At 44.8% G+C, this 22,522-nt stretch overlaps 1 protein-coding gene across 1 annotated transcript in view; it reads right to left on the bottom strand.

The window, feature by feature from the left end:
* grin2da (glutamate receptor, ionotropic, N-methyl D-aspartate 2D, a) overlaps positions 1 to 22,522 on the bottom strand; it is a gene marked incomplete at both ends in the record, with an annotated part of 101,588 nt that overhangs the window by 10,127 nt on the left and 68,939 nt on the right. The window contains 6 exons of the mRNA XM_079287838.1: positions 4,457 to 4,574; positions 5,470 to 5,539; positions 9,347 to 9,507; positions 9,994 to 10,110; positions 12,428 to 12,540; positions 13,357 to 13,482. Coding sequence (XP_079143964.1) covers positions 4,457 to 4,574; positions 5,470 to 5,539; positions 9,347 to 9,507; positions 9,994 to 10,110; positions 12,428 to 12,540; positions 13,357 to 13,482 — 705 coding nt within the window. The remainder of the gene's footprint in view (positions 1 to 4,456; positions 4,575 to 5,469; positions 5,540 to 9,346; positions 9,508 to 9,993; positions 10,111 to 12,427; positions 12,541 to 13,356; positions 13,483 to 22,522) is intronic.

The following is a 22,522-nucleotide window of genomic DNA, read 5'->3' as shown; positions in this document are numbered from 1 at the left end:
ACTGTTAATCGACCTCCGGGTTAATTAACGCGGTCTCGTAAAGCCCCCCCGCACAGATTAGACCACCGCGACTCTCGGCCAAATTGACAGAAACGTCAAATCCGCTCAAACAAAACATAAATCTCACTCTAACATGAATCACTGTTTGCCACATCCCCCCCCCCCCCCCCCGTGTGGGAATTCTAACGTTCCTTGACAGCTGAATTAAACCCGGCTCAACCCGATGGACCTGGCCTCCTCTCAACCCGCTCCCCGAGCTGATCCCGACAATAGAGGCTGATACACATGTTCATTCAGTGTGCGGCTCACTCCCATCATCTAATCCACCTCTCTCCCTGTCCGTCCGGCTCTACCCCCCGCCTCCTTATCTCCCTGTAAATACGTGAATCATGGCTGTCTGCGGCGCATACAGCTGCTCTTCAGGAGGAATCTTCCCCACAAAGAGCAGACAGAGGGGCTGTCTCCTCTCTCACCTTCTTCAGGAGCAGAGAGAGGCACGTCGTCTGCACCAATGTGAAAAGCAGACCTGCTGACCAGGCGGAGGCAGCCTGACCTTCAATTTAAATGAATGTTTTATTCTGTTCATTTTCGACAACGTAGCAGGGATTTAGGAACAATTTCATTCCAACCAGTTAGATACAAATCTCAAGAGAAGCTCAACTGGCTCCTCAGAGCTGAAGAGCAGCTGATGAACTCTGCTGTAGCTTCTTACCCCGTCCCCTGGCCCCTTGCATTGGTGCTGTCACAGAGCAAAGCGTCATTATGGGCAGCCTTTGAGACAATGGGCCCCCGGGCACAGTCACGCAAGAAGACCCACCACCTCTCCTATTGGAGCGAGACACAAGCCTGGAGCCTCTTTTGTTGTTTTTTGCATTTCTTTGCAGTTTTTATGTCTCTTTGTGTTTTCTTTGCACCTCTTTGTCATTTGTGTCTATTTCTGTTGTAACGTTGTGTCTTCTGGTGTCTCTGTTTAGTTATTTTGTGTATCTCTGTGCTCATTTTGTGTCTCTTTGTTTTTTTTGTGTCTGTAATCAATTTGTGTCTGTGTTTTGATGGTGTCTTGGTGACATCCGTGTCTCTTTGTATTACATTTCTTTCTCCTTTTTTGTTTATTTTATGTCTCACTGGAGTCATTTTTTGTCTCTTTCATTGTGCAAAATACAAACCCCCTAAAAGCCTCAATAGAACAATGTTGTTTTTTTTGTTGGTTCTTTTGTGTATGGGCCTGACTATGTTAGATCCTGGGGTTCTCTGACCCGATACGGGGCTACTTACTGACTCAGCTCTCTATTAAAAGATTGTCGAGCTGGTGTTCTTGCGAGGGAACTCGCCTGGCTCTTCTAACTGCCGTTACTCCCGACGTCTACCCTGCTTCCTCCGGTCTGAGTGCACTCGGTCGAGGGGCCACCCTGACCCCGGGCGCTCCTACCGGTCGCGTCGGTTATGGCAGCTTCCCTCTTCTGGATCCGTGCTCTTGGTCAATGCCAGGTTAGGTTTTAACGGCTAGGATTACTTCCAAAACCGTAAGGGATTGTTAAGTGGATTCGGTCTCGAGGATAACCTTACAGAACTCAGTTATTAGACATACAATGGATTTAACTTTTTACTGCCACGAGGAACTTTTACTACTTAAGCAAATAAATGCACTTGAGAAATTTAATTTAAATGCAGATTTAGATATTTATAGGTTATATTTAGTTAGTTAGCAAGGGTTAAGCTACAGCTCACATAAAATGTTACTACACTTGATTCGTTATCTTAATTTTCTTCTTAGGTTATACTCATTGGTTTATAGATGCCGAGACGGCTCGGTGGGAGCTGGATTTCAAAGGTGCGATGAAAAGGTTCTTTTGGAGTTGTTAGGAGTGAAGGTCCGGCCGGACCCTCGGGCTCCTCCTGCTCCCGCAGCGGAGTCCGTTCAACAGTCCTCAAGGCTCAGTACAAAGTCTTTCTAGGGCTGCCGCGTTCCTCCGTTGTTCAGTTGTTCTCGGGGGAAGAGTCATTGATCGTTTCTTATCTTTTGATATTGCTGCTTTACTTAACTTCCAAGCAGTGGTTCGGTCACAATAGGACGGGCCAGGAGGGGATAGGAAGCAACCTAAGCCTCGGTTACACTTCCAACTGGATGGGTATAAGGACTGCTGAAGACTCTACTGCAACGTGTTCTACACATCTGCACTAGAAATCAGAAATGAGGACAAGAGGGGGAAATAAAAGAGAGAAGTAGTTACGCAAGTGAGTCCAGTCAACGAGGAATGATTTGTATTTTGGTGCGATGAGAGTTGTGGCCAGAGTAGACAGGATTTTTAAGATGCAACACGTGGTTCGAAAGTTTGTTCAAGCGAAAGTTGGAGTTGTGCGCTGAGTCAGGATTAGAAGAAGTGGAATTGTTATCATTGAGTGTGTATCAAAGCGCTCTGAGGCTCCGTCTTTGCAGGGATTACCCGACTCCGGCTCAGAACAGAGCGGAGTGGTGAGCAGCGTGCTGCTGTCTGTAAAGCTGAGTCATTTCACAGGCGTTCTGCGAGTCACAAAGGCTGACGAGAGTCAGAGAAAGGGAGGAGGAGGACAGTACGTCGGTGTGTTTGACTTTCAAAGCTGAATGGCCAGAAGAAGTGCATCATGAGTCCGTGTGTTAGAGGACGAGGCCACAAGAGACAGCGTCTCTCAGGTGTCCATGCCGCCAGGAACGCGGACATGTCTCTGCAGTATGTAGAGAGGTCAGGAGATGTGGGAAGGACGATTGGTGTGCGGATCAGTGCAAATAGGAAGAGAGCCTGCACTGTGAGAGAAAAACGTCAGATTAGAACTTGCAGCTTGGAGTTCCATAAACTAGTTCCAGAAGGTGGCAGCAATGCAACATTACGGGTTACAGCTGCCGTAAAACCCCAAAGAAGAAGAAGAAGACGACCGTGGAAGAGTTGTTGTCCATAGCTGTGGAAGCTTCATCACTTCAGAATGTTTAGCATTCTTCATTTCAACATCTTCTCACCTCGAGTGATAGACTGCAACACTAAATCCCTTCATTGATGCAGAGTTACTACCAGTAATGCTGCACCTCATACCTCAGCTAACGACCAAACAACGAAACCTTTGACTTGCAGAGCAACATTTAAAGATCAAGAGAGAGAGCGGGATTAAAACAAGTCAGACGTCGGTGTGAAACAGACGAGCTCGGAGGAGATCGGATAAACATCTCACTGCTTTAGGAACGGAAGAGTTTAAGGTCGGGGCAGAAACGTGCCATCTGTCTCATCGAGGGTGACGCGTACAAAAACAAAATTCTGAAATATATTCAGAGAGAGTCAGGCTGTGTATATGTGTGTGTAATCACAGAGAATGTGTGATGTGTGAGTGTTTGAACAGTGTGTGTGTGTGTCATCTGACAGCTTTAACAGAGATCACACATCTCTTCCTTTCTGCTCTTCCTCCCTTTGACCTTCCTGTATTGATCTCTCTCATCACTCTTCAAACCTTCGTGTCTTTCATTTCTTCCCTGACCCTCAGCCCCCCCCCCACACACACACATCCTTACCCCTCCACCCCTCATAACTTCTCTCCGCTTCCTCAGATCTCCCGCTCTGTCTCTCTTCCTCATCTTAAACTTTGTCTGTATCACCACTTACAATCACTCTCAATCTCTTATAGCTTTACCTGATCACATGACATTTATTTATAATTTGCATTCAGTTTTATTCACCGCAACAGAAGACCAGCATGTTCAAATGCACTCGATGTAGAAAGGTGTTACAGTACGAGAGATCGGTCTCAAGACCACTTTCTGAGGGTCTTGGTCGTGGAATCGACCACATTTTCACTCGGTCTTGTCTCTAAGACAAAGAAGACTCAGAAGACTGCTACAGACCACAACTGCAAGGATTTCATTGAATTTTCATTTTCTGATTTATTTGTGGACATCTTGTGGTTGTTCATAAAAAACAGTGGAGAATGCCCACACATAAAAATAACCTCTGCAATGCCTTTTTGATGATTTGAGACATTTCTCAGGGTACTCTTATACACACACACACACACACACACACACACACACACACACACGTTCAGTATATAGGCAATACAAGATGAGGAAGAATCTTGATTTGTTTTCTGTGTTGGTTTTTTTGGGATATGTATTTTATAAGAGGGGCATTCATTCACTGCGGGATCACAAGATGTCCCAGCTGTTCTCTTGCTGATGAGGAGGCAGCGGGGAAGAACAATTCAGCAATGTCACACTGCAAACTGCTCTGAAGGTTATTTTATTAACCACAACTAAAACGATTATTCCCAGTCGTGAAACCTTCCTCTTTCCTGAACCACTCTTGCCCGAATGACTCGACAATCTTCCCACGGAGCAGTTTCCTAAAAAGATTTCAGATTTGCTGCTCTTTCCATTTCTTGCGGCTCAAATGCTTCGTCCCCCGTCCTCATCCTTCCCAGCGCCCTCCTGTCTTACCGTCTCCAACCAGCTGCAGCAGAGCCAGGTCCAGCGGCCGCTTCCAGCGGGAGTTCTTGTGCAGGGCGATGCCGTAGCCCGTAGTGGCAAACACCTTACCGGAGCCGATGGTCATCACCTGGTGGAGTAACACATGAACACATGAGCATCCAGGCGTACGCACACAAACACGTGAATCCCGAGGAGTGCGAGACGCTGTATCCTTTGAGTCTTTTCAGCTCCGGTGACTTATGAAAGGTGCGTGACATTAACAGCTGACGCAGCTGTGCAACATGTCGTATTTCATTGAGGTTGAATGACGGCTCCGATGTCTCGTTTTGTTGAATGCCTGTTGCCTTAACTCCTTTCTCCTCTTCCACTTGCACCTCCCGTGGGTGGGACTGAGATGCGAGAGCAGGAACCGAGAAAGGCTCATAAGACACAGTTGTTAAGTACAAATTAGCTTCATTTCTGCTGCAATGTTATTCGCTTAGTGTCGCATTAATGCAAAACAGTTGGCTGACTTCTAATATCGATGTCTCCCAAAAATCCCAGAGTTTGCGAGCAGGATATTGTTTCCAGTGGAGGGATTAATATAGATCCACATCGGTTGTAATAATTACTGCAGCAGTGGCTGTTGTGTGAGGCCGCTGGGAGCTCAGGCCTCCCACAGACCTTATTACAAACGATCACCAGGCACTGCTTTCATTCTCGCTGTGGGAGCCGCAGCAAATGCAAACTTACAAATAAATCAACATGAGCATGGTCCAAAAATGACAATATTAACAAGCTACAGGCAGCGATGGACACATATAAATGCTTTGGTGTGTTTGATGTATTTAATGCAGACGTAGCTCTTCTTAAAGTGCCTTCTGGCATGCCTGTTGTGCTTCTGTTGCAGTTGTTCTTTGCTAAAGTCGAGGCCACACGCACGCTGAAGATCTTGTGGTTTTGTAGCACATTGTAGCTGCAGGGCACAGGGACATCAACAACAGCTGCCACCGTGTATGAGTGTGCAGAGATCTGTGTCTTACCTTGCAGCCCTCGTCCTTTCTGGCCATATAGTTCAGCACCGCGGCGTCATAAATGAAGGCATCCAGTTTCCTGCAGGGAACGAAGGAAGGAGGTAAATTACACCCGAGAGATGGAAATCACTGACCTGGAGCTAAATGACGACAGGGAAAGTGCACCTGGTGAAGAAAATGACAAGAGATGATGGATAAAGCTCTGCTGAGACTGACACTAAAAAGAAGGCAGAGAGACTTGTTTTGCACAAACAGTCAACAATTGCTGGAGCTTTTCATCATAGTGGAGGCAGAGACGTCAGTTCTCCTCCTGCAGCAGCCTCAATAGACCAGAATACAATGCAGCAGCAGCAGCAGCAGCGATTCTCACTCTTCTCACTCTCACCGTCTTTCGAGAGCACTGCACTTAACGTTACATAACTTAATGTTGTCTGTTATACGCAATGAAAAGGAAATCAGTTGCTGTATTCCAAGACGGTACGTGGAACGATCAAGTATGTGTTTATTGAAATGCATTTTGCTCCAAATGCGTGACATCAAAACACACTTAGAAGTGATGCATCAGCCCCGTTTTCAGCTTCACACTCAACATGTTTCAACGTGTTTACATACTGTGATGCAGCAGTCCCTCCCCAACCACCGGGACGTGGACCGGCACACGGGCCGCAAAGTATTTGCGAATAGGATGCAACGGCAAAAAAAAACTGAATAATAAACATGCAACATAAGAGGCTATAAGTGCGGTAAGTACATTGCACTCTTCCCCGTACGGCCCACTAACATTAGGATTTTTTAAAGTTAAAGTTAGGATTTTATTGTCATATACATATACACATACACGAAATTTGACTTCTGCATTTGACCCATCCCTGTATATAGGGATGGATGGGCTGCCAATGATAGGCAACCGGGGTTCAGTGTCTTGCTCAGGGACACTTCGACACGTGCTTTATGGACATTCAGCCAACGTTACCAACAACAATCACTGGAATGTTAAGAATGAAGCTTTGAGGCAACGAACCACACAACACTTTTCCAGCGTTCCCCCAACTAAACGGCCGGTGACTGAATAGTTTGTGACGTCACAACCTCACAGAAGCCTCTGAATACTGTCTGTGTGCATTTCTCTGTGGATTGAGCCGTTTAAAACATTCACAGTTTCATACAGCGCCTCGATCTGCTTCATAACAAGAACAAAATAATACAAATCTATCTTTTTATATAATGGGGACCTTCAATATAAATAAACAAGAAATAATGATTTGAACATATCCTGCTATTTTCTGACATTCATTAGACGAATCCAATTAACTAACTAATTAAAAAATAAGAAAGCACTCTCACATCCCTCACTGAAGAAAACGCATTGATGAGGAAAATTGGATGCACAATACAAGAGAGCTGAAACACTTCATGTAAAAATGGATTTAATGTAGCAGCTCGGCTCACACTGATGATTGATATCTGATGATGGATTTGTAACTTCACCTGCTCTTCGACTTCACATTGATTTATATTCACACTTGGGAAGCTGCACTGTACTACCCAAGTCTTCCAGGAAATGTAGGAGGAGGAGGAGGAGGAGGAGGAGGGGATGACTGCACTGGAGGATGGGAGATAGTACAGAGGTGAAGGCAAGGGGAGATGTGAGGGAGGTGGGTGACAAGAAAAGGAGGGGGTTAGAGATGGTATTGGAGGGAGGGACGGAGGGAGGGAGGGAGGGAGGAGGAAAGGAAGCGAGACGCAGAAGCAAAAGGAGTAATCAAGGTAGTTGGAAAAAGGCAGAAAATGGGATAAGGGGGAGAAAGAGGGAGTCAGAAGAGGAGGGAGAAAGACGAGACAGAGATGGAGGAGTGATGTTATACAGGAATTGTCATGCCGCTTTGTTTTGACGGCATGCACTGCTCAACTGTTTCCTCCGTAAACAACGTTTCCTCCGTAAATAACGTTTCCTCCGTAAATATCGTTTCCTCCGTAAATAACGTTTCCTCCGTAAATCACGTTTCCTCCGTAAATAACGTTTCCTCCGTAAATCACGTTTCCTCCGTAAATAACGTTTCCTCCGTCAATAACGTTTCCTCCGTAAATAACGTTTCCTCCGTAAATATCGTTTCCTCCGTAAATATCGTTTCCTCCGTCAATAACGTTTCCTCCGTAAACAACGCTTCCTCCGTAAATAACGTTTCCTCCGTAAATATCGTTTCCTCCGTAAATATCGTTTCCTCCGTAAATAACGTTTCCTCCGTCAATAACGTTTCCTCCGTCAATAACGTTTCCTCCGTCAATAACGTTTCCTCCGTAAACAACGTTTCCTCCGTAAACAACGTTTCCTCCGTAAATAACGTTTCCTCCGTAAATCACGTTTCCTCCGTCAATAACGTTTCCTCCGTCAATAACGTTTCCTCCGTAAACAACGTTTCCTCCGTAAACAACGTTTCCTCCGTAAATAACGTTTCCTCCGTAAATCACGTTTCCTCTGTCAATAACGTCGGGGAGCGAGGCAGCGAGAGGAGACGGATAAACGGTGAATCATGAGAGATGGTAAAAAGACTGACGGGAGAGACAGACGGAGCTCGATGATGATGTAAGAGGGACAAGGCGTATGAGTATGGATGATAAAAAGCAATGCATCATGGGAGTTTTAATAACACGGTACGTCAAATCCGCTAAGGACTGCGGACGCTGCTTGTCTCAAAGTGTGTTTGCTTGTCTCACTAAACATTTGAACCCTCATCTGCATATCACTCCCCCGCCGCCTCCTCCCCCTCCCTCCCACCTCCGAATAAGTGTATATTTTATGGCAAGTGTACTTCGCGGCCCCCCCCCCGGGAAGATAATAAACCTCCCTCGTTGAAGACAAGAGGCGCCTGAGTGGCAGGCAGTGCTGAGGCGGCGGGATGTTCCCCCTGCACTGCGGTTGCATGTATTATTTACAAGTTATTTTTTTCTCCCCACTTCTCACGCCTCGTTTGGGAGGCGTGATCCTGACGGGGTTGCTCAGGTTACAACAGCCAGCTGGGGCTCCTGAGGCGAGGAAGAGCAACACGCTAACAGGTTAAGAAAGACAAACGGGTCCTGTATTTGAAACGCGGCGGGGACGGCAGCCTCGCGTCAACAATACAAAAATACATCTACCTACAGAAGCAGAGGAGGATGGGTGCTTTCTGTTTAAAGTAAGGTGTTGCAACAGGTGTGCAGCTTTGACTTGTGGATTACAGCAGGACTGGAGCAGGAAAAGAGTTCAACAGTAGAAGGTTATTATTGGTCACAAGACTCAGTGTCTCCTTGTAACTCCATTCTGCCGTTTCCCTTCCTGATTGTAAAGGACTGTATTTCCGTTGTCACCCCCAACTCATCAAATACGGCAGCGCGTCAAAGTGAGCGTAGGGAGGAGGTCGGGATGGACGGTTGGCTCCAAAATGACAGAACCTTCCAACACGTTCTCGTCCCAACTCGTCAAACGCATCCTCTGACATCGGTTCGTATGATATCCTGCGAAACGTTACTCCTCATTTGTTGTGCATTTTCCTCCGAAAGCCAGCAAAATGTGTAAATTTCCGCTCGTTATATTCATTTGAACTTTGTTAAAATAAACTTCCTTCATCACAGAAAACTCAGTTAGGTTTAGGCAACACAACTACTTAGTTTGGTCTCTGAAAAGATCATAGTTTGGGGTAAAATAATGACGGAAGTGCCGTTACGGAAATACGCAAGTCAAAAACAAAAACATCAACATTGACTTCTCAATGTGTCCTGGTTAACAGATCGCTGTCTGTTGGAGCCATCCACCTCCCCTCCCGTCCGCCCTGTGTGGGCCTTTGCATTCTTTCTACGTCCTCGTTCAAGGACGAGGACGACATACGAACACATTTCGTGGGATATTTACCCAGACTTGAGGTTTTCAATGGCCTCCTCCACACCCTTCTGGTTGTTCCGGATCATGTACTGGTGCATGTTGGGGTAGTTGGAGCGGATGTTCTCCTCTGTGCTGCCGTTCGGCACCGTTCCGAAACGCAGCGGCGGGTACTGCTCCGTCGGCTGCTGGAACTACGCACGAGAAGAAGACGAGAAAGATTAAAGGCGTAGACGGACGTTAAAGAGAGGTGGAGGGGAAGAGGTGGAGGAGGAGAGCTGGGTGAACTTCTGCAAAGAGTCGACGCCTTCGCTTTGGAGGAGCGGCTTCTCTGCCACACTTTCCTGAGCCGCTGAGGGGGGAGACTGATGAAAGAGACGAGGTTTTAAAGTGTCAGAGCAGCAGGATTGTGTGGGTTCTGCTGAAACTGCACTGAGAAAGTGAAGAAGAGGGAGTATTTCACTTCTTTCTGTTAACTCAAGCTATTCTGAAGTTGCCCACCCGGAGATAGACGAGAAACAAAACAACATTTGTAGGATGATCTAATTCTTCGTTCTCTCTCTCTCTCGCCTGTTTGTTTACTTTCAGAAACTAACCTCAGGTTATGTAGCCGTACACTACAGTATTCACGCATCGTACGCACGGCCATCCATTAACCCCATCCCTCCCAGACGGTATACCTTCTTATCCGACAGCCCTGACACCGTGTCAATGTATTCCTCCTGGATCATGAAGGCAGCCAGGTTGGCAGTGTAGGAGGCCAGGAAGATGACAGCGAAGAAGGCCCACACCAGCACCTGGAGGAGGAAGATCAAGGAGGGCTCAGTCTGACAGGTGTGGAAGTATTTTAAGATTTCAGTGACACTTCTTTTTCCACTTCTTGGCATTTCATTGCTGATGCGGTGTCTTGCCTGGAGGCTTGAGTAGTATTTATCAGCATGACTCTTGAGCCTCCGAGCAAAGAAAGTCCTTTTCTTACTTGAACTTAAAGTCGCAATGATAAAGTGACAAGTTGGAAATCTCTTTCTGGAGCCTGACATTATATCTTATTATGTCCGGCACAGCCATATACACAAATAATGAAAAAACAGTGAATTAACACAGATACTGTATTTAAGTACACATTTGAGGTACTCTGTATGAGCATTGGTCTTTTATGCAATCCACTACATGTACCTGATAGCTATAGTTACTTGGTATTTTGCTGCAAAAGCTTTGCAGATAATACACCTGCACCAAAGTAAAGTTTCTAGAACGGGACATTTTCCTGCAATGGAGTATTTTCACGGTAGTATTGCCTCTTAAGTATCAGATTTAAGTACAATTCCCATACTTGATAACACCAGTTGACCCAAATTACTGCCGCACATAAAAAAGATCCTTTGAATGGTGATTTAAGGAGTTGGCGTGAAGACTTTGCGCTGTGCAGAAGTGTTGGCTTTTATTGCTGCAAGATGCTGCACTGTTGACATTCAGCCAGGATCAAGTGGGAGAAGTGCATCAGTTCCCGCTCTAACTTTGCACTTGCAGTCGGTGATGAACAGGGCTGTTTGCTTCCACAGTGCTCTGTGTTTGTGCCAAAAGTTCATTTGCATAATTGTCTTAATGAACACAATGAACAATGCACACTCTCCGCTCTGGCAACAGAGGCGTAATTTAAAAAGAAGTAATCTTAGTGGATGGGAATTAAGTGTTTTGCTGGAGGACGCTTGAGATGGAGGATTCGTCCTAACAGGGGGGTTGAAGGATGGACTCCTCGCTTCCAATGACTTCCTGTGAGGTTCTTGAGCCCTCGGCTGATGTAGAACCTATTAGACTTTAATGTATGACATGAATTATACATGGTTGTCATTCATCGATAGAGAGCGTGCAGGGATGGACAGTGATGACCCTGAACTGGCTTATGCAGGGAAGAGAAATTCACAATTAAATGAAAGTCATTTTGAGCACAAGCTTTCAATTAAAGACGACTTTTTATCTTTTGTGTTGCTTGTGATTAGTTGCGTCTGTGTGAAATGATAGTTGGAAGTGGTATTTAAACAACAAATCTTCCATAAAAACGCTGCAGCCCATCAAACCGACTCCTGCCACCAGGTGCGTAAAGCAAAGCAGTTTAACTAAAGACTGCAACATTTCCAGAGAAAGATATCTGAGAACCTCTCCTCTGACGTTATTTACAGAGAAAGATATCTGAGAACCTCTCCTCTGACGTTATTTACAGAGAAAGATATCTGAGAACCTCTCCTCTGACGTTATTAACAGAGAAAAATATCTGAGAACCTCTCCTCTGACGTTATTTCCAGAGAAAGATATCTGAGAACCTCTCCTCTGACGTTATTTACAGAGAAAGATATCTGAGAACCTCTCCTCTGACGTTATTTACAGAGAAAGATATCTGAGAACCTCTCCTCTGACCCCCTTTTGTGAAGCCCATTGAGCAGCTAATGAGCTCCTGTGATGATTGGGGTTGTTGTGGAAAGCACTTGTGACAGCAGAAGAATAAAGTTCCTCGCCTCCTGTGGCTCTTTGCTCTGCAGAGGGGGGGGGGGGGGGGCAAGCTTTGAACTGATTTCCCTCTTCATGTCGTGGCAACATAGAGTAACAGCAGGTATTAAAAATACCACTGCTGTGAAACAAGTGAAGGACGTCTCAAACTGATTGCACTGGCTCGTAAAATCCACAAATGTATTTCACTTTTAAATGGGGGCACGCAAATATATATATATATATAGATATATATATATATATATATATTTACATATATACACATTATTATTCTACTATATATAGATATATCTATATATAGTAGAATAATAATAAATAAAAGGTGAATAATCATACAATCACAGTACAAGTGCCTCAAATGTGTTCATAAATACAGTATCTGTGTTAATTTACCATGTTTTTTAAACTCTTCAATAAACTATAAAAATGATCTGATTCTGATAAATGATGAAATAAGCGTGCCGCTTGATTTGCTGAAGACTCGTGGCGATAATATCACAATAATCATTGCCGTCTAGGTGTTGCGTGGTCATCCAGCTCCCAAACAAATGAAACAATCAAGTGATCAGACGATCAGCGGCTCAGGTGGAGTCAGGTGGAGTGACTCACCATGATCTTGCTGGTGGTTCCTCTGGGATTCTCCACAGGCACAGAGTTGTTGAAGACCAGCGCCCAGAGCAGCCAGACGGACTTCCCGATGGTGAACTTGGATCCACCTGACTCTGGGAGATAGAAATCAGGATTTTAGGAGATTGCGGACACTTTGACAGAAACTAGCAGCTGGATATTAAGCTAGCTCGTGTCAAATCTAAAGTTAGATAGTGAGAACGATGGTACGGTTCATAAGCCAATTGGTTAACATTCCAAAATCATGGGCATTCATCTGCACCAAAGAAAGGTCTGTATTGTATTGTATTTATTTTAACCAATCACAATCTTCTTGGGCAGCGCTAAGCACAAGATGCAGCGACGGTGCCCTTTCAGAATGCCGGCTGAAATAGGCGGCCGACGGCAAACTTATAGCGTCTGAATCCAGTGAGTCTGACTCGATCTCTGCTGGTAAGAAGAGTAGTGAGGGTGCGTATGGGCTCCTTCAGTTCAGAACAGCTGGTTAGTGGACTTTTCAACTGTTGTTGGAAGTCTTATAGCATCAGAGGATTAGGTAACGAGAAACGGAGGATGAGCTGAAAGGCAGCGTGTTTCAGAATGAAGAGGGACAGAAGCAAAGGCGTTTTAGCACAGAAGACACGAGAAGCGACGGCACACACCTACCTGTCACTCCGGGTCTGAATGATTCCACTTGTGTCAGTTTATAATAAAGTAATGCATAACATTTCCGAATGATTATTAAAAATGAATGCCGCAGCCAGTAAACGGTTTGGAACAAACGATGAACTGACAAGTACTGTAAAAATGTCAAAAATCAAACCACCACTGCGCCGTCGCTGTTGTTTTTATTATAAATAAACAGGCGTGGGAGTGGAGTGATTGTTTCCACAGTGGGGAATAAAAGCGGGACGTTGATTGGCGTCTCTTACTCTTGGCGCTCTGCAGGCTGCGATTGTATCCCACGGGGCTGAAGAACTCAAAGATGAAGACGGTGACAGCCACCACCGACAGGCACATCACAAACATCATCACCCACACCGCCGGGCTGTAGGGCTCTGCAACACACACACACACACACACACACACATATGCAAATATCAGACACGGTTTCAGAAGTTAGGCTGTCATCTATAAAGTACCACTTTATCAAATGTCTGTCACGGCTGGACAAATGAACCGTGTCCTGCTGGTATGGTCAAACAAAAAGAAACAGAAACCCTTTGCCACCAACTTGTAACTTGAGATGAGAGTTTGAATTCGAATGCCTCGGTTTAGTTATTTTGTCAACCGCAAACCACAGAAACGGACACTCTTTAATGTTTCGGCAACAAAAGCACTCGGTTAGGTTCAGGACAACGTAACTTCACAATAATGAAAACCTGTCCTGTGATTTGAAGTCCCGTCCACTTCTCCTCTCACCCATCATCGGTATTTATCACTGTTTACACTACATCAGCTCTGACCTTTGCATTGTCACATGGATGTGTTTAATTGTTGCGTTCACAATCACAGAGTGATCCTCATTGACTTCCCATTAGCGTTCTTTCCATCATTTGAACACGTGTCACAACCAGGAAACGCTACGTGTGTCTGATACCGTGAGGGTTGAGTGTTTTCACACCACTGCTGAAAAAGGAGGGTCTTGCGTTGCACCTTCCACGGCGGTCGGCTTCCATGACCCCCTGTGGTGCTGTAACGATATGTTGCTAATGTCGCTAGCAGGAGATTGTTACTTTCAGAGAAGTCAAACTGTGTTTGCGCCGAGCTTTTTTTCACTGGTCTCAATATGCAGCCGGTGTGCTGTTGTACAGTTTTGTAGAGTGACCCCTGAAACCTATGAAGAGAGACTTCAGATGTTTGGTCCAACGTATATGAGAGCACATTGATTTAAGGCAGCAAACTGTAAGGCCTGTGATTGGCGGATTTCATCATGTGACACCTTGTTGAACGCGGAAGAGAGTAGCGAAAGCACTACGCGGGTTATTCCGAAGATTGACAGCCTTTTATCCACTAAAGATCTCGATATGCTTGGCACAGCCCCCATGCGTAAAATCCATTGGTCCAGCAGAACAATGCTGGCCATTTCCTCATAGAAGGTGCCAGCACGTTTATTTCACTGCAGAGAGAGAGTGGAGAAAGGGACTATTTCCGCTGCATCGGATTTCAATGGATTACCTGCGTTTTTCGGCACCAAAATCACCAAAAGGTATGCTGACTTTCAATTTTATTTCTGTGGAGCAGTGTGTTTGACGGAGGTGAATTCGGAGACCGTGATTCGACTCGGTATGGAGCCCTAGTGCGAAATCATATATCCATCCGCCATGTTCGCTGCCAGCTTTGTGATGGAAGATGAAAATCGGGTGCATAGTTCGCCGATTTTTTGGAGAAAAATCCGTGATTTTGTGATAAATCTTCGAGTTTATTGAATTAGTTTGTGTATAATTGTGTATAATTGTGTAAAATGGCTGGTATGATGATTTTGCCCAGACTTTTTTTGTTAATTCTGTATTTAATATGTCTGGAGCATTTTTGATATTTCTTGATGAAAAGTCCATTCGGAACCACGGTACCACCCCAAACGGTCTCGCTCAAACCCCAAATGGGGCTCGGTCGGGTGTCAAAAAGCAGCAAAACGGCCAAGCGTGGCCAGCTGCAGAACGGGTCAGTACATCATTTAAAATGCTCGTTGACACACTGATACTGTTAAATACAGTGGGAACTGGCCAACAGCACCTTTCTTGAGATACAACACAACAGGGTGAAACAGAAACACATGATTGGCTGATGTTTCACCTCGACATTGGAGCGATGAATAAAGACAAGCTCACGATACACAATGACAGAAAGAGCGTATTTGTTCCCTGCTGGCGCCGATTCACTTCACATGACCGTTTCACTCACTGAGGCATTATGGGGGAAGAGAAATATCTGGCATGTCATGAATTACATGTCACTTTGCTTGGCAAAAAAAAATATGTCCAGCATTATTTGGCAGATGCACAATGTGACTGAAAGGAAAACACTATGAGGCTGAGAGATGTAGACTGTGGCACGTCTCAAACCTGGAGGGGTCCGACTGCTCACTACAGAGATAATGAGCATAGTAAACAGAGAGGTAAACGTCTCTGGGTGAAGACTGTCTTTTCTCGTCTCGTCTAGCTAAAGAATGCGGGTGCGAGTCTAACCGCCGGCTGAGCGAACCGGAGGGACGGGCTGAGCTGCCAGGTCGACTCATCAACACCCTCGTCTCTCGGTGTTACATCCAGGAAGAGGCTGCGCGCTGACAAACCAAAGAGCAACAAGCGCGGTTTACAAATGAGGCTTTCAGCGGAAGCTCCCCTACAGTGAGAAGTACAGTGGGGGAGCCGGTGGAGAGGCTCGGGATTCATCCATTAAACTCACTGCCAGACAGGGTTAATATGCTTTCAAGGCCGCGTCTGTCCGCTGCAGGTTTCATCTCCACGTTTGTCGCAGTGGACAGCATCACAGGCTTCGTTCATACCATTTCATTTGATTCTGGTTTTAGTGCCTCATGGTTTTCATCCGATTTTTGGGAGAAAGAAAAACAAATCATCCACACAAAACGTGGTTTCACTTTATTCTTTTGTAATCCTATCAGACGCTTAGAGATCGGATGTTGTTCACATTGGGATCCGATCAAACGTAGGTCTCCGTCATTTCCCCTCCAAACGGGAGTTCCTCTCCCGAGGAGAGCAAAAGGAGGAGGGGAGGTAAACGGAGACCTGCTGTCTGAGTCCTGTTCAGTTACTGCTGACGAGAAGACGCCCGTTAAACAAGCAGCTTTCCTTTCAACTCGTTGTCAGCATGTTTTAAACTGTGGAAAACTAGATGTGTCATGTGATAGATCAGAGTGTTAGAGACAGTAAAACACACACTCACTGACCTCAGGAGGAGAACTCCAGATAAAAAACACATCCCTTCCTCCCTCGGCACAAAAGGCACCTTTTCTGTATCTGTACCGGTTTTTGTATGTTATGCATGTACAGTATATATAGATACATTGTCTATGTCTTTATGAACTGTAAACCTGTTATAAACTTAATAAAGTCAACGGGTGACTTAAAGTGTGAAGAATTCAGATTTAATTTTTTAAATTATGAATGGAAAAATGTATCTGTTTTGAATTTACATTTGTTGCCGGCCTTTCGTTTCAAATAGTCTTCGATTGCTCTGACACTCAAAACAGTAAATGAATAACTTTGTACAGTGAAAGAAGAAACTGCAGCAGTTCTCAGCTCTTCCTACAAAAAGTAATGCTCTGTAGATTGTTTATTTCTGACAAATCAATTCATATATGTATAATCCACGTATTTATGAACCAGGAACTATGAAGGCCGACAAACTCCACATCTGGAAGAGGACGGGCTGGATGTGCGGGTCCAAGAACACTGGACGCTGTTGCAGCAGCTGAGGAGTCGCTCTTTGTCGCTCATCTCCAGCGTGATACTTTTCAGCACATGCTGTGTGTTTGTTCTGGAAGCATACAGTGAGTCAGCATCGTTGGCGGTGAAAGCAAATGAAGACGTCCACGCAGAGTTGAACTCTATTTTCCTCCGTGACTTTTCTTTTTTTGGATTTATCCATTGATAGTTTACAGAGGGCGGGGGTCTGAAAATCATGATCAGCCGTTCGCAGGAAAAACGCCTGACAGAGGTCGAGGATTTAACTGCCTGTGGGAAGAATTAACATTCTGTTCATTCTTGCTTATAAATTATATTCTCTCCGAACACGTTTCTCTTTTTGGAGAGAGTCATGTGATTCAATGTATGAGGGAAGCGTCTGTACTGTAACCTGCTTTATATTTGACATTATGGAGACATCAGTAAGACCCAGAGACTATTTTTCCATAATTGACATGAAGGTCATGAGCTATTTACATGTGGCTTTGTATTGTGTCTTTGTATTTTGTCAACAGGTCATCTTACCAGCAACAAAATCATCACTTTACATGTGAATCCTTGACGAAGAGCAAATAAGCATTTGTTTCATACTCGTTTTTAATTAGCATTGTTAGTTTGATGAGATTTGTTGTTTTTTAACTGCGTCCCAGCACTGGATTGAGTTCATGCATTATTTGTCTGCTCGCGTTCTCTCGACAGGTGGAGACTGTTTGTCATTTTGCATCCCGGTACAATGACTGTTGGATGTAATCCAGTCCGTCTCCCTGCGGTTCAGTCAAAAAAACACTTGGCAGTGAAAGTGTGTAAATAATTACATGGTGCACCGCAAACACCGAAAGGTTCCGTTTGATTCATTGCCGTTGACTCTGACAGGCGAGGAGCGTAAAGCAGCTGCGTGTCGTGTTCAACGCGCTGCCAGCCTTCTTTTATTCCTGTTCCGTTCTACATTCATGCACTCAGTGAGTCCCAGCAAGCTATACATCCACTTTGGACTACAGTACATCTATTTATGTACCTATATTTAACCAGGGAACGTCAACAGAAGTCATATTAGGATCCTTGTAAATGATGCCCTCTCTAAGATGCCCTAAAGGTGCAACGTGTTAGATCTGGCCAGCACGTGATGGATACATCTCACACGTTGCAGTGAGCTCTTCTCCAGTAAAGACGTTTGAATGGATTCCATTAATGTTCCATATGGGACATTTGACCACCAGAGTATTTCCATACATAGCCTCGCTGCTCGTATTACTGCTATAGCATGCAACTGGAGTGTTTATTCTGCAAATATGTGCATGTATTATAAAATCGAATTTACACCTGGAAGACAAGTGCATAGGGATATTGAATCTTGTTCGACTTGTTGGTCGTATCCCTCCATGAGGCATTGATCCAATCATTGAAACATCAGTAACCTCTATCTCGCAAATATGGCCATAAAAGTGCAGAGAGCACAGGATGTACAGAGAGGTTTACCCAGAGGAAGCCTTCGTCATGTGCTAAATGTCACCACTGCTTTTCTCAAGCAAAGGACGGTTGTTTGTCGCCTGGAGAGCAGCATTCTTAAAAGACAGAACAATGGAAGAGAGAGTGCAGCATTCTTAAAAGACAGAACAATGGAAGAGAGAGTGCAGCATTCTTAAAAGACAGAACAATGGAAGAGAGAGTGCAGCATTCAATCAGCGGCAGTTCGACGACATCCAAAGTGCAAAATGTGGTGAAAACAAATTGTTCGAAACAGAAGTTTACGTGGATATAAATGCTCTTCAACAATGTGAGTATCATTGGAGTTGATAAAAATCATACTTCACTGATACCTACTATGACTATGTGAGAATATGAGAGTGTGTGCTGTTTATTTGGGCTTTAAACAAAGCCACTGTCCTTCAGTCACAGTTGCTGTTCTCACTTTTCAGGACTGGATACAACCTACATGCTACACAGATGATTTCTACAAACCATTTGTGTTGCTCGAGCGAGTTTGTCCACAGGACGGTTTGTGTTTATTCCAGTCACACGTGCAGGACGCGCTGTAGAGGAGGTCGGCTGAACTCCATGTAAAAACGAACCACTGTTCATTAACTGTGACCAAAATACTGCGTAGCACATCTTGTTGGACGTCCCAGATCTGTTGGACGCTTGTGTGTCTGGGTTCGTAACATCATCTCGCTACACAGCGGCTGGTTTACTACAGCTGGACGAACCGCACATCAAACGACGTCGATGATATTCAATTGCAATTAACTGATAAAAAGGATGCCGAAATAACTTCGTCATGATGCTGACTTGTACAAAGTCTGAACTCGAGCTTTTTCACGTCTGCCCGTAACCCGTCAGCCAAACAGCTTTTGAAATGCTGGTTTTCTGAACACAGTTCCTATTGATCAGCGCTAGGCTATGCTAACATTCTAACTGCTCCTTGAACACAAAACACATACTTTTATACACAGATGTTTGAGGTGCTCTGGTCGAGCTCTGGATGGCCACAGACGGCCTTCAATATTTTTGAGGTAATCCACTATTTTGTACTCATTAATACCGGTTTCAATCCCAAACACTCGGATTGTGATCACAGCAGCAGACAGTTTGAAAGACATCGATATGTTTTAGGACGGAGCTGATAGAGATACAGGAGTGAGTGAGCTGAGTGTGGCTGTCTGCCACCTTTGCTGTTCCGATCAGATTCATGTTGAGTCGCATCAGCTCCGGTGAGATTAAAGGTTCTCCAGAATAGTTTTTGGTTTTGCTGCACTCTTCTGTTTGCGGCGGCTTTTTATCTCTGAATTGCCACTATGAGTGACAGCAGCTGCTGCAGCTGCCCATCCCTCCGAACACAAACACTCTGTCTTTACTTCTGCTCCCTTGTTGAACTGTCACGTCCCTCTACACCGGGTCCCCCGACACTCCGAGCGTTTGTTATCATCCTGGCTGAGACTTTGTGTGCCGCCTCGCTCTCCAGCTCTGAGGTCTGTCTGGGTCGCAGTGTCTCTCCGCCTGTCTCAGTTTCTCATTCTCCGAGTGTACCGAGGTGTTAGAGGACCGGCAGAGGTAGAATCCTCATCGCTAAATACACAGAAGTTTAATGTTTCACTAGGACTGTTCTGTTGAAGATTATTTTCTCTGTAACGCTAAGCTGGAAACGTCACAGCGCTGTTTAACATGCGTCGGGCTATAACAGTTATTCATCTTCCAGTAATTAAAACATAGAAATAATTTTATTCTGCCAAAAAATGAGTGAATGAATCATTAAATTAGTTTAAACTGTACTGAATATGGAATGAAGCAGGACTGATGATGAAATGGTACTTTGTACTGATGCAACACATTTAAACCAAGGTTGAGGACAAACCAGAGTATCCATCAGGGCCTTGCTTTTTTCTACATGTGTGTGTGTGTGTGTGGGGGGGGGGGGGGGGTCCTGCCACAGCCAGCCTACCTCAAAAAATATTCCAGTCAGCAGAGTTCAACCTGCAGCAGCAATCGGCAGCTAACATGTTTGACACGAAAAAGAATCCTCTGTGAACACGTGTCTGAACTGCCCAGTGGCAAAAATCCGCAGACACAGAATGTCAGAGTAGAAGAGAGAGAGACAAGAAGAGCTGAATATTTAACAGTCACAGGACGTCTCCAGCTCCCAACACTGAGCCTGACAGCAGAGTGTGTGACTGAATATCTGGATGAAGTTATCACAGCTGCTGCTCCGCTCATTATGGCCCTTTAGGTTTTAGTTAGTCATGGTGGCCTTTTGCTTTTGTCTCGTACTGTATTTGCATTTACATGAGAACACGTGTGCTTTGTCTTTATCCTTAAATAGTTGCTGCCACAGGGGGTTCGTCTTGAAATACGGCTCTGACAACATGTATTTTGTGTCCCGGTCATATATCTGGTGAACAGGTCTTATCTGACGCGAGTCTGAGATAAAGTCTGATTGATTGATTGATACACCGACTCAAACATTGCAGACAAATACTCAATGGCACTCAAAAATCTGTATCATGTAAGACGGAACACGTTGCCGTGTGTGTTTCTGTAGCTCCTCGCTCCCTTCACCTGTTCCCAATCAGTTCATTCAGTGCACCTGCCAGTCACACGCACCTCATCAGCTCATGACTCTCACCTGCTCGCTCTGCCTCCTTCACTATTTAAACCCCTGCCTCACACACACCCTCTGCCTGATCATTGTTTGTTTCCTACCCGCCCGCCCGCCCGTGTGCTCATCCTGTTCCCGGTTTCCCAGTCTGCCCGCTCTGCCTCGTCTCGTCTCCTTGGATTCCGTTTGTTTTTGGTTCATTAAAACCCTTTTTTCACCTGACTGTGCGTCTGAGTCCTCATCATGCCCCGTGACAACAATATAGCCAAGAACGTTATCACAATATGTCTTTTATATTATGAAAATATGATTGATTATAATATGTATTTTGTAATTAACAATGCTCAATTCACAGTTTTAAGATTATTCTCAGGACAGAAGGATAAGCCTTCTCCAACTGGAATGGTGACTAAATAATTAAATCAAGCGTCTTTTTCCAAATGTTATCAAACCAAATTCATGACGTGTTTGTGGGTCGAGAAAAAACGGATTCAGAAACAACTTTATCAATCAAAATGATGAAAAAAAGCTTCCGATATATTTATTTAGCTGCACATAGGGCTGGGTATTTAAAATAAATGTCACAATACCTTCTAAAAACATCTTCCACGACTTCCTTCAGTAGATATTTTTAACTACCAACTAAAACACTGGAAGAACTGCCAACACAACAAAGTTATCACTCAGCCCTACATGCATCCAACATATATAAAATCAGGTGTCTGCTCATGATTAAACACAATCCTCCATCGCCCAAAACACTGACGGCTCCAGTTTCAAAATGTTCTCAAGACAAACGGGTCAAAATAGGACATGGAAGATAACAAGACCAAATGTTTTTATTTGTTGTTGACTCGACTAAACCTAGAACAATATCAGTGGCCATGGTGGTTGCCATCCCATCTGATGTCTTGGTTCTCCAGCCTGACACCGAAATATGAATATTCTATTCGCGCTCACAAGCCTGAACATTAGGTGACGAGCAGTAAACCAAAGAACCAAGCTTCAAACATGTTCTCCAGAGATCTTTGGCGGACATCAGGACGATGGTGCGCCTGTGTTTAGGCATTGTGCTTCTGACCAAACTCACGTCAGTAATTGAGTAGAATAGGTCGGCTTTTATCGCTTTGAATCGATATTATTTGAATACGGACACCAGGAAGAGAAGTTCTTGCCAAGGCAGCATCGCTCACAGAGTTCCTTCCTCCTTGCTTCCGTTTTTCATTTGTTCTTGATTTCTTTAATGGAGTAAATCTATTCCGTTGAACATTCCAGCATTGTGGCCGGTGTCCAGTGATCACAGCTGTCTTGTTTCCACTTCTTACTGCCTTGCCGGTTGTATTTTCTCTCTTCTTTCCTCTTGTCCTCTCTAAGCAGCTCCAGTTAAGCAGCTGGGAGGCTTTTCTGAGGCGCCTCCATCAGAGACAATAGTTGTGCCTCCTCGCTCGCTCCACTTCTTCTTCTTCTTCTTCTTCTTCTTCTTCTTCTTCTTCACTTGATTGTTTCTTTCACCTTTGACCTTTCCCCATGTCTTTCTTTTGCCTGCTACCTCTCTCTGGTCTTGCTACCCCCCTCTTCCTAACA

Source organism: Melanostigma gelatinosum, assembly GCF_949748355.1.
Source record: "Melanostigma gelatinosum genome assembly, chromosome: 17".
Taxonomy (NCBI): domain Eukaryota; kingdom Metazoa; phylum Chordata; class Actinopteri; order Perciformes; family Zoarcidae; genus Melanostigma; species Melanostigma gelatinosum.
This window is presented reverse-complemented; position numbering and strand designations above follow the sequence as displayed.